This window comes from Sesamum indicum, linkage group LG3, assembly GCF_000512975.1.
Source record: "Sesamum indicum cultivar Zhongzhi No. 13 linkage group LG3, S_indicum_v1.0, whole genome shotgun sequence".
Taxonomy (NCBI): domain Eukaryota; kingdom Viridiplantae; phylum Streptophyta; class Magnoliopsida; order Lamiales; family Pedaliaceae; genus Sesamum; species Sesamum indicum.
This window is the reverse complement of record NC_026147.1, coordinates 12,485,545-12,497,093: the sequence shown is the minus strand read 5'-3', so window position 1 is coordinate 12,497,093 and position 11,549 is coordinate 12,485,545. Positions and strand designations below refer to the sequence as shown.

General features: G+C 31.5%; 2 protein-coding genes and 1 non-coding gene across 4 annotated transcripts; 1 reads left to right on the top strand and 2 right to left on the bottom strand.

The window, feature by feature from the left end:
- On the top strand, positions 442-2,612 carry LOC105158162 (mitochondrial import inner membrane translocase subunit TIM8). Its single transcript, XM_011074808.2, has 2 exons — positions 442-593; positions 2,248-2,612. Exons 1-2 carry the CDS (start codon positions 546-548, stop codon positions 2,434-2,436), a joined length of 237 nt encoding a protein of 78 aa, XP_011073110.1. The 5' UTR covers positions 442-545; the 3' UTR covers positions 2,437-2,612.
- Positions 3,004-7,184, bottom strand: LOC105158161 (probable protein S-acyltransferase 7). Of its 2 annotated transcripts, none has more exons than XM_011074806.2 (6): positions 7,001-7,184; positions 6,747-6,875; positions 5,538-5,720; positions 4,462-4,752; positions 3,843-4,076; positions 3,004-3,204 (listed from the first exon to the last, which is right to left on the bottom strand). In XM_011074806.2, exons 2-6 carry the CDS (start codon positions 6,822-6,824, stop codon positions 3,046-3,048), a joined length of 945 nt encoding a protein of 314 aa, XP_011073108.1. In that variant the 5' UTR covers positions 6,825-6,875; positions 7,001-7,184; the 3' UTR covers positions 3,004-3,045. The 2 variants fall into 2 exon arrangements, with proteins under 2 accessions (XP_011073108.1, XP_011073109.1); XM_011074807.2 differs by lacking the exon at positions 3,004-3,204 and adding an exon at positions 3,577-3,760.
- Positions 10,484-10,555, bottom strand: TRNAQ-UUG. The gene has a single exon. It is a non-coding gene; the product is annotated as a tRNA-Gln (tRNA).

Sequence of the window (11,549 nt, the reverse complement as noted above, 5' to 3'; positions counted from 1 at the left end):
TCTTGTTTTTGGTTTTTCCAATATCTACTAAATTGCATTCCGAACATTTTTAGAATAAATCTAGAATTTTTATTTTTTTATTCCACGAAATTTTTTTGTTTACCGTAATTATCTATTATGCCCGTTAAATAATTTTTTACTCGGTTATTAACCTTAAGAATAGAATTAATTGTAAGATTTAGCTATAATACGTATTTACATAATCAATTATGAAATTACGAATCTAAATAATATAACTGTTTTTTTAAAATAGAATTGATCTTTTATGATTCATAATCAATTATGTAAACGTAGAGTCGGAATTGGGCCTTATTTAACCAAAGTGGATTACACTTAAAATTTGATTAAATCAAAATGGTTTCAGGGGAAATAATGAAATAATCGGCCGAAGCCCACATCTTCGGCCCAGTTTTCCATCTTCAGTCTTCTGTTCCCCAGTTCGTAAAGGGGTTTTGCTAGGGTTTTTGTACCTAGTTTAAGTCCCACGAAATTTTAGAGTTGAAAATTGTTTGCTTTCCATCACGACAAAAGTTCAGTGATTCTCTATGGACCCTTCATCACTCAACTCTCCGGAGCTGCAGCAATTTCTAAATGTAAGTCTTTCCAAGTATTTGAATATATATGTGTTTGTCTGTTGACGTTCTGTGTGTTGCATTTGGATATTTTTAATTTGATATGCTGTTTATAAGTGTTGCAATGCATCTTTTAGATCAACTATGTTGAAGAAAGTGTGGAAATGGGTTTTCCATTTTTACTTTTCCCCAATTTTCTGAACTCTTTTTTCTTTTTTTTTTGTGGGGGGGGGGGGTTTTTTTTTTGTTTGTGGGGGGGGGGGGATTCTTTTCTGTGTAGCGCAATTGATTGAGTGAGGTTATCAAGAATTAGTTCTAGTGAAAATGCAATGTTCAGTTAGTATCAGAAGAATTTAAATTTGAGAATGAGTGTTGAATTATGTGGTACTACTCTTCTTCGTCGCACCATTTTTTATATATCACTCTTGGAACCGTGCCGTTTGTGAAGATTTCACCTCAGTCTGTGTAAAATGTTTATCTGTATGTTCTTGGCCATATAGTGTGTTCGAATGGCATCTTGGTTTCAATTGGTGAAACTGCAAGGATCGAGGAGGAAATAGAATTAGATTCATATGCACTTATATTTACACGCGAATCAGGTTGTTTTTCTTTCAATTGAGACTGTTGCACTGGTATTATCTTTCAGAAAATTGTGGATGGCCATTTGTATCTGTCTGTATTCTGAAATTTAGTTCAGCTATTAGAGTTTGAACTGGCATATCTTGTCTGAAATTTAGTTCAGTTATTAAAATTTGAACTGGCATAGCTTGCTGATCGTAATGTTGGAGGAGCAAGATGGCATCTCCTTGTGTTACCGACATAATTTGAGCTCCAAAAATCTCGTCATCCTTTTCGTTCTAAGCATTTTGCTGTTAATGTTAGTGAAGAGTTATCTTTATTGACCTTTAAATTGGGATGCTTGGTGACCGGGAAAGGTTTCAATACAATTAGGCTGTCTTTTCACTGCTCTGCATAGAATTCTTTAGCGTTTAACTTGTACTCAGGATAACCCTGTTCACCTTCTCTAGCATCTCTTGGGACAGGGGATAATTTCCACTGCAAAAGGACTTTGAGTTACAGACTTACAGTTTCCTTGAAAAGAAGTACTTAGTTGAATTACAATGTGACTGCAGACACTTAAAAATATAAGATGGCGACGTCAAATAAGGAGTTATTTTAGAGGCTCAATATGTTAGTATTTTGAATATCTTATGGATGATGTCTCACGTTAATGCTAGTGGAACATGAATGTATCAAAACTTTTGTTGCAAGCCCTTCATTAAATTACGCAACTTTAGGAAAATCCTACCCTGCGCTTGTTGGCTTGCATTCACTTTGTAGTGTAGTTATTGTAAAGTATTCACCCTGGGAATGGCTTGACTGTAGCGACACTAGGTTTCTGTTCTGTCTAGACTTGTCCACTATATACTGTTTCTATGTAGCTACAGAATAGCTATAAATTAATATAACTGCAAATTTAAAGTTCATATGAGCTATAATCTGGATTCATTTGTCAATTGTGAAGTCATAAACCCTCAATCCACTGGTAACTCGGTCAGGGAACCCTTTTGGTGCAGTTTTATGATCTTAAGTCATTCCATTCTAAAATTCCTTATGGACTACTATTGCCTCAGTTTGACTTGTGTTGTTTATTCTTTTCTTTGCCTCTTTTCAGCAAGAAAAAGAGAAGGCAATGGTTACCGAAATGATAGGAAAGTTGACATCTGCTTGCTGGGACAAATGCATAACAGGAACTCCAGGAAGCAAGTTCAGTTCTAGTGAATCAAATTGTCTCACCAACTGTGCTCAACGCTATATGGATATGAGTCTCATCATCATGAAACGTTTCCAGCAAGGAAGTTAGGCTAATAATATTTCTTTTGATTTAGAAAATTCCTGAGTTTCTGATCAATAGTGTCCTAGCAACAATGGACTTAAGCTTAACCTTACCCTGCATTCAAGGGAAATTTTATCATCTCAGTTGAATACTACCCAGGAACGTCTTTTTCAATTTTTCATTCTCCAAGGCTTTTAGTTTCATTTTTCGTCCAATGTCTATGTGCATTATGCTTCATGACTAGCCACTTAGTTACTGCACCATATGCCCAATTTGAGCTGGATAGACCCTGTCTGTGGGAGAGAGAGAGAAATTGGATATATGGGCAAATTTTGCATTTTCAAGAATCATAAAATTGAGATTCTTTGAATTGAACTACTATATACACACATCCAATGCTGTTGCTGGTTTCAATCTCATTTTTTCCTATTTACCTTTCCCCCTCAATACTTTCCCCTGTTCAATTTTCAGCAATAATTGATCTTGTCAATCTTATGTCTGGATATTGTTGCTGATAAGAGCGATCCATTCAGACGGTAATGGACCATCTACAACCAAAGCTTCAATCCCAATTGCCTTTTTTTGCTCCCCTTCTCCATTTGCCGGTTTTGTGCAGACGAAACTAGCATCGACAGTTTAAGGTGGCATCACAGACTTTTTCTGCAGCTTAGCTCGGAAGTTGATCTTGGATTTTGGAATGCTACTGCAGAATACCTCCATGAAGTTTTTGACAATACCTTTATTAAAGGGGTTGGTATGCCTGCTGTAGTGATATCTAAATTTCTCATATGTCGACTGCATTGAAGAAATATTTACAGAAGTTGGAAAATGCATATTACATAAATAAATTAAAACCATAGCAACAATTTTGTGATCAGAGTATTTTTCAGGTTTTTTAGCAATGGTTTGGTAATAATTTGATGAAATCATCAATCGTTAAATTCACAGATAACCCGTCCATTTATTAAAAGGACAAAGCATTTGCATGCAATAATATAAAAAAAATCACACAATATACTAAAAACGGCATACAACAGATTGTCCTTAGAAATAACTTTTAGACTATGGTATTTAACTTCATCGGCGATGCAATTAAAATCAACTAAAATTCAGGACATGTTAGTAAAATGGCTGACACAATGGTAAAAGATCCGTCCCTGGTAATCATAGCAAATATTATAGGATTTATCAGCTAGTGAAAATATTGAGTTTTTACTGGATACATTTTAAAAAATTTCCGTGTTCTATTCAGTAAGATACAGATTATGTTTGGCAAAAGCTACAGACAGTTTTGGTCGTGGTTATCCATCTCGACGTGACAGAGCATGAAAAGGTTCAAGAATCAGTTTCCCTTTCAAAACAAGAAACCATATTACAAACAGGAAGATTTTAAATGAAAGAAAACCTCAAAGCCATAAAGATCAGCAGATTACCTGGTTTACACATATGAGGTAGGGATGGAAGACTGAGAGCCCGCCAACAAACCAGAGTGCTAGAAAAGAATAAACAATAAGTGCGATGGAGGCAGGTGTCTTCCTCATTGCTTTCCATATGGAGGTCTTTTCACTGTCCATAATCTTTCTAATATAGACCCAGCAAAACCCGTGACCATATAAGCAAAGAAGTGTTGCGGAGAAGACAAACATGAAAAAGAAGCGATAGTTTCTCTGCAACCAGAATAAAAGATAAAGTGGTTCAGGTTCAATCAAATCATTCTCCTTAATATCATATATAAATTTCCTAAACTAAGTTTTGAAAGAATCTGAGCAGGGCATATTTTGAAGCAAAGAGCGACTAAGCTCCAACTTCCAGCAGGGAAGACTAATGCTGCAAGTGGTTTTCTTTAAAAATTTTCCTTGTGTAAATTAGAGTATAAGGACTGTGGAATGAAGCTGCAGCGCTCTAATTATTAGGAGATACATATCCAAATAAACATGAAAAGAATGGATATCACGGAAGCTCCGATGGTCCAAGAAAGTGTTATTGAACAAATATCATGCAGGCTGTCATCAATGGATACATCAAGAGTCGCAACTCAAAACCAAGGCATACCAGTCCGATACACTGTCCAAGCCAAGGACAGTGATGGTCAAACCGTTCCACACAGTTATTGCAAATTGAGCAATGTGAACTACGTGGAGGCCTATAAAGCATACAAGTCTCACAGTATTTGACTTTCATGGTTACTCCATTAACGACAACATCTTTTGTCCGAGGCAAACTTGCCGTTTGGCCAGGGCCAGGTTCCACATTAGCTCCCAAATTTTCTGGTGCCGGAGGGCGAGTGTTGCGAGGAATTATACCAGGATCTCTTCCAGAAGTCAGTAGAAGGAGGACTAACACCTGGAGAAGTACATGCAATAAGAAATGTTGCTTATAATGATGCGTTCTAGTGTAGATAAAAGAAAGCAGGAAATGATCCTATATTGATTATTTTAGCATAATGTATTTCTGGTACAATTTGGAAGGCAATCAGCCATCTATATGGGAAATGATAAAAGTGTGGAGCAAATTGTTTCCTCTATTCAATTCAATGGTAACAGCAGAATAATATGCCACTTTTAATTTCTGTGCATTTCAATTTCAGTTACACTTTAGTTTTCTTTAAAAGTCGGATAGAAGATAGAGATGCAAGAAAGTACAAGATGATACGTGCGCATTGGCTTCAAAAATCAAAGATCAAAAGATACCTTCATTTTATGTGCTTGGACCCTACCTTCTGAACTGCTAGATTGACAATAACAGCAGAATCAAACTAGAAATTGCATGGCAACAATTCATAACAACTTTTAAGAATAGTTTCCTCATATATTCTGAATCTACAACTTCCTTTTCTGTCACGGTTTGCATGCTTGTGCATTGAATGAACATATTTTCAGAATTTACTAATATCTTTTGTACAAGCAGATATGCCATTTGCATGAAAAGTAAAGAAAAATAAGAATCAGAAGACAAATTACATGCCCTTATCAATAAGTACCTAATTAACGATCGCTCATCTATGCAAGAGCTTAGAAACTTTAAAAGTAAATCTATAGAGAAATATAAACCTAATGAAGCCAGAGGATAGCAGGGGTACTGAACAATAACAAAGAAACAGAAACTTGAAAGAAGGAAACTGGACTTACATATACTGTGAAAACAATAAATACAACCAAGATTGAGATCCCCCAATTTCCAGAAAACTCATCCATCAGCTTTCTGGCGATGAAGACGCAGAAAACAACAGCAGGAGCAAGCATCAGAAATAGTGTAAAAAATAGCGATCCAACATCAGGCCCAAAAATTAACCTCCCCCCAAGACAAAATTTCTGCAAGGAAACGTCGAAGAACAGATTTTAGAAAATGTAAGAACAAGCATCTCATGGTGAGATCTTCTGATAGAAAGATAAAAAGGGTGTGAGAATAAACTTATAAGACTTTTACAAATATTTTACAAGAGAATAATAATTTCTTAGGGGTACAGCTTATCAGCTGCTCACAAAAAGTTTCCAATTCATTTTTCAGATTTTTACATGCTCCTACAATGTTGATCATATTAATTATAAATTATCATAGCTATCATTGTATAAGCTCCATAATTTTACTTTATCCAAACACTGAAACTCTTATGTTTAAAATAGAGCTAACAGTTTATAAGCTGTAAAATGGTCTTATAAGATCTCTTAGACAAGCTCAACCAAATATGTGTTTTAGCAGCAGCACTTATATTCCATAACAAAACATATAATAATGCGGCACTTCAGAAAACTCCATCCTTAAACCAGAAACTTTCTTGCTAGGGACAACAGATAGAAAGTACTCACGACTTTCACGTATATAAAGAAATATGTTTTGATTCTGAACACAATCAAGCAAATGTTTCGATATGTTTTCACCATTTCTTTTTGGGTTCCATTGTATGGGAAATTAGAACATGGTCTTTGCATACTTCAGAGCAGCAAAAAGCAAGCTAATTCTTCATTCCACCATGCCAATTTTGATTTATTTTTAGCTCCCCACAGCCCAGAAAAGCCTAAAAAGTAATCCATAAAAGAGCTGTTCACTACTCCAGCCAAAAATTGCAAAGATACAACAGAAAAAGTTGCATTCCAGTCGTACTGAAATCCCACAAACCAGACATAAAAATTTGAACACCTTCCAAACCACAGCAGACGTGAAGATAACATGAATATTCAGATTATTACCATCAAATGAAGCTTTCAATTTAGAACGAGGAAGTTAAATCTTAACTCAATCCCTGATCATAAAATCTTAAAACCTCAACGTAATGAAGTTATTTCTCCCAGATAGCAGGAGTCCATAATCAGATAATAAGAAATAGTTGATGATATTACGTTTTTCCCCGGCCAAGCTTGGTAAGTCCGGAGCACCTCCGCCGCACCGTGGGACTCCGGCGGCGCAACTGCATTCATCCCTCTTCCCAAAACTAACTTTCTTTTCTAACAAACTAATTCTTTCTTTCTCTAAACACAGCAAAATGGGATTAAATGTTAGCGGGAAAATAATCAATCGTAGTGAGAAAAGTCACAGCGACGAATTCAAAAGAAAACCGAAAGCATTTGGTGGAATATAGTTGGAGGAATACTACATGACAAGGCGGCTTTGGTGCGAGCATATCGTACTTCGATCGGATGACGCCACCTCCGCCGACGATTACGTCATATTCCGGCCGCCGACTCCGGGGGTTTAAGGTGGTGATGGGTTGGAGAGAAGAATTCCTACTCAAGCTAATTTGGCTGGTGGACTGTGTGTAATGCGTAGCGTGGTGGGTAATTAATGACATTTATTTAACTTTCTTTGATTTGTTGAATATTTTATGATTTCTTGATCGGATAATTATCTGCTCAATTTGATCAATTCTGATTCCTAATATATATGTAAATTTCCTCTTATTGAGTTTTTCTTGTTCAAGATCAAACAAGAATATCCATGATTTTATTACTTTAAAAACATAATAATACTAAAAATATGTTTATTGAAAAAAATATATTTAATTTTTTTTAGTATTACATCGATTCAATTAATACATTAATACGACTAATAATAGTAAGAAATTAAAATAAATTCATAAAAATAAAATATATAACCACTCGTCCGATAAAACTCAAACCCATAAGCTCGTAAAACTTCAATTTTAACCTTAACCACTGAGTTTAGACATGCATCACTAATAAATATGTTTAGTTTTTAATCAATATTAGTGTTATAATCTCCTGTATTTAATTAGAAGGATTTAATTAATAAATTACAATTTTGAATATGAACGACAAATAATATATTAAGAATAAGGAATATGCACTCCACTCCGTCGTAATTATAATAAATTTATTGTGATTTGAAAAATTATATCAGCACCCTTGAAGTTTGTTTCCGTCTAATAAATAAGTTTTTCTATTAGTCAAAATTTATTGAATTTACTGATATTAATAAAAAAAATTAATGAAAATTGATATTTATCCTCGATTGACTGATTACTAATTTGTTGCAGGTGAAATAATATTTTTTGGACTAAACTACTCATGAATATATATCTCCTCATATGCATTAACGCATGAAAAATGAATGAGGGTAATTTGATCATAAAAAAATATATTTGACCTGCAAAAATCAGTAATAAGTCAATCGAATGTAAGTTTCAATTTTTCTTTAGTTTTGTTTATTAATATCAGCAAATTTTTTATGAATTTTAACTAATAGATGGACTTATTTATTAAACGGAAGCAAACCTCATGGGTATTAGATGTAATTTTTCAAACTATAAAAAATTTACACGTGCTTACACTAAACCTCAGGAAAAAGAAGTATAATTATCCCTAAAAATATTGTAGTAGTTGTTGATTTATTATAGTAGTTATTCATAATTTATATATATTTGCTAATAATAATTGATATAAGAATTATTTATTATTGATATTTTTTATGTAACTATAACTCAAACTATATATATATATATACACTATATAAAAATGTTCTATTTTTACTCATAAATGACGGTTACTTACACCGCAACACCAATTTTTAAAATTTATCAAAAATATTTCTTATATATTTTTCAACCACATCTACTCAAATTCTTCTTCTCATCTATATATCTCAACTAATATAATAAAGAAAATATTTTTTTTCATTTATAAATGATGGTTTGTGACACATGCGGAACCAATTTTTTTTTTTATATCGATAACATATTTAAGTTAAATTTATTTATTTATTTATATATTTATTGAAATATGATATGTTAATTATATATTTTATTATTATGTATAATATATTTTAAAATATAAAAATAATATTTATTAATATATATACAATAACGGCGTACCATATCAATATCAATTAGTATATTTATATGAAAAGTTATTTTATGTGGGGCATGAGGTTGGAGTGTGATTTGTCCAAGGTATCAAATCCATGTAGAAGGTAAGTGCGAGGAAGAAAGGTAGGCGTTTAGGCGTGGACATGTCAGGGAATAAAAATGGAGATAACTTGCAAGCCTTGCTTATTATTTTTTTTTTCTCGTCACACGTTATTTTTGTGTGTATATAATATATAATTTTTTATATTTTAAAATATATTATAAATAAAAATAAAATATATAAATTAATATATCATATTTTATAAAAAGAGAAATAAAAAAATAATAATAATTTGGAGGTATTATTGAGACAAAAAAAAAAAAAGTATAGCGATGTCATAAACTGTCATTTATGAATAAAAAATATCTTCGTTTTGTATATTAGTATAAATATTATATTTGGATTGACGAATGTAAATTTAAGAATTTTAATTTTATGTGTATATGTGTATTTATATAAAGGCAAGCAATACAACAATTCAATTAATATATTAATATGACTAACTTTATTGAATTTGAAATGCTATTAGATATTTTAATGATGTTACATATTTTGACAACAACGTTAAAAAATATTAGTCAATGAAAACTAGTTCAGTTGGTGAAGTTGAGGTCCTGTAACTTCTAAATCATGAGTTTGAATCCCGTTTTATTGCGTCGTTCAGTTCATAAAATGATTTGGTCAAAATTACAAAATCAGATAAGGTATAAAATTGTTACATTTTTTAATTAAGAGTGATTTTGAACCATGGATTGAATTCATACCAAATGGACTTTGTTCTAAATCAAGTGAACTTATGGTTTCATTGAACTTTTATAAATGTTGAATAATTGAGATAATTTGAGATTAAATCTATAAGTTTACATATAAAGATTGAGAGAAATATCAATAAAGAAACACCCCAACTATAGTAATTATTTGAGTATATATTAATAAATGAACAAACTTCTGAAGCTTATAACCTATCTATGTTTCTTCTAATGCATGTTTTAAGACTGGATGCTAACTACTTGTAGCGATAATTATTAATGACGTTTTAGTGTAGTGGTTAAAGTTAAGGTTTCGTTATATTTAAAATTGTGTACATGGACATGACACAATATGATACGGATCTAGCAGCACAAATAATTTAAAAAATTTAGGACATGATACGACACTAACACTGTCATATATAATATATATGTATATTATTATCTATATTCTCGATTCTCATAAAATTAAAATAAATATGAAATATATAATGATAAAACATAATGTAAGCATGTTTACATTTAAATTCTTAACCAAATGTGATTTAAAAAATTTACATAATCAATATATTTTTAAAAATATGCAATGAAAAATTTATAGTCATCCAACTTAGTTAAATCGAGATGATTATCTCTCGAATTTTTAGTAATTTCATCCTAAAAGCTTTAGTATGAGAGGATTGAATTAATTATTATTATTATTTTATTAAGCCCATCTCTCTGTCTTTTCTCTGGAGGTTATGGTTTTAAACAATCTTGATGCTCTACACTTTTGATGTGAGGGTATGTATTAATTTTTGTATATTAAACTCTTAATTATTTTACGATTTTATGTATTAATTTTTTTGAAAAACAGTATCGTTCAACTTAAATTTCATTGGCATAAAACACTTTTAGTTTGGGCTTCCAAAGCGCAGTTGGTATAGGCCCAAAAGTTTTGTTTCCTAATATAAATAAAAAGGGGAAAGGTCCCACCGGGAGTCGAACCCAGGTCGCTGGATTCAAAGTCCAGAGTGCTAACCACTACACCATGGAACCTGTGATGTTCGGGTTTTAGTGATGATTTATTCCTTTTTTTGTTCGAGATCTAATCTATGCTTTATAATTTTATTTAATAGATATTTGTGTTATTCTTGGTACTTTTATCACAAATAATCTAATTTATAAATGATATGGTCAATTATTCATATTTTTCTAGCCAATTGAATTTTTAATTTTTTTTAGTTGAATAATTAGGGGTAACATAGCATATTATGTAACAATAGTTGATTATGTTATAGGGAATGCATGATCGAACTTAAATAAATTCTCTTAAAAATTTATTAGTTAGAATTGAACCTTTATAATTCTTAATGTTATTGGTTAATTAAATCTTGTAAATATTTTCAAAATTGTTCATTGATTAGAAATTAGCCACGCTCCTTTGTTGACCGAAACGTAAGGAAAGATGACCGAGGCCGTCAGGTCGTACAAATGACAACCATAACTGATTCATTTATTTGAATGATTGTCATCTATGCATCAATCATCAATAAGGGAACAAACATGAAGTTGACTTTTTAACTGAAAAACTTTTCTCTTACATTGATTCATCTCCTTTAATATCATCTTTCAGTTAAACCTCAAATGAAATCTCCCCTTTTTGTTATTTGAAGAAATTAATTTATAACCACTTTATGAGAAAATCAATCCTACTCATCAATTATCACTGAAATACTAATAGAAAATTATTTTTGATGGCTTCAATAACCATCATTGATTAAATATTTAATTTGAATTGAGAATATTATATCCAATTAATTAAATTATATAATTTATTAGAAAGAATTGTTATTATAACTAATTTATTCAACTTAACTAAACTTATTAATAAAATATTTAATTATATGTGTAGTGCTTACTTAAATCCAATAATATCGATGGATTAATGAAAAATTACTAATAAAGAAAAAATATTTGAAACATACTATGCTTATTCAAAGAGTATTTAATTATTTAAATAATTTTAAAATAAACATAGGGATGCTGTCAA

Excerpts from the sequence above, each read along its gene's own strand:
- LOC105158162 (XM_011074808.2), top strand. The coding sequence starts at position 546 with ATGGACCCTTCATCACTCAACTCTCCGGAGCTGCAGCAATTTCTAAAT. Across the intron at positions 594-2,247 it reads AGCTGCAGCAATTTCTAAAT|CAAGAAAAAGAGAAGGCAAT; the intron begins GTAAGTCTTTCC and ends GCCTCTTTTCAG.
- LOC105158161 (XM_011074806.2), bottom strand. The coding sequence starts at position 6,824 with ATGAATGCAGTTGCGCCGCCGGAGTCCCACGGTGCGGCGGAGGTGCTC. Across the intron at positions 4,753-5,537 it reads TTATTGTTTTCACAGTATAT|GTGTTAGTCCTCCTTCTACT; the intron begins GTAAGTCCAGTT and ends GTACTTCTCCAG. Across the intron at positions 4,077-4,461 it reads TTGGACAGTGTATCGGACTG|AGAAACTATCGCTTCTTTTT; the intron begins GTATGCCTTGGT and ends TTCTGGTTGCAG.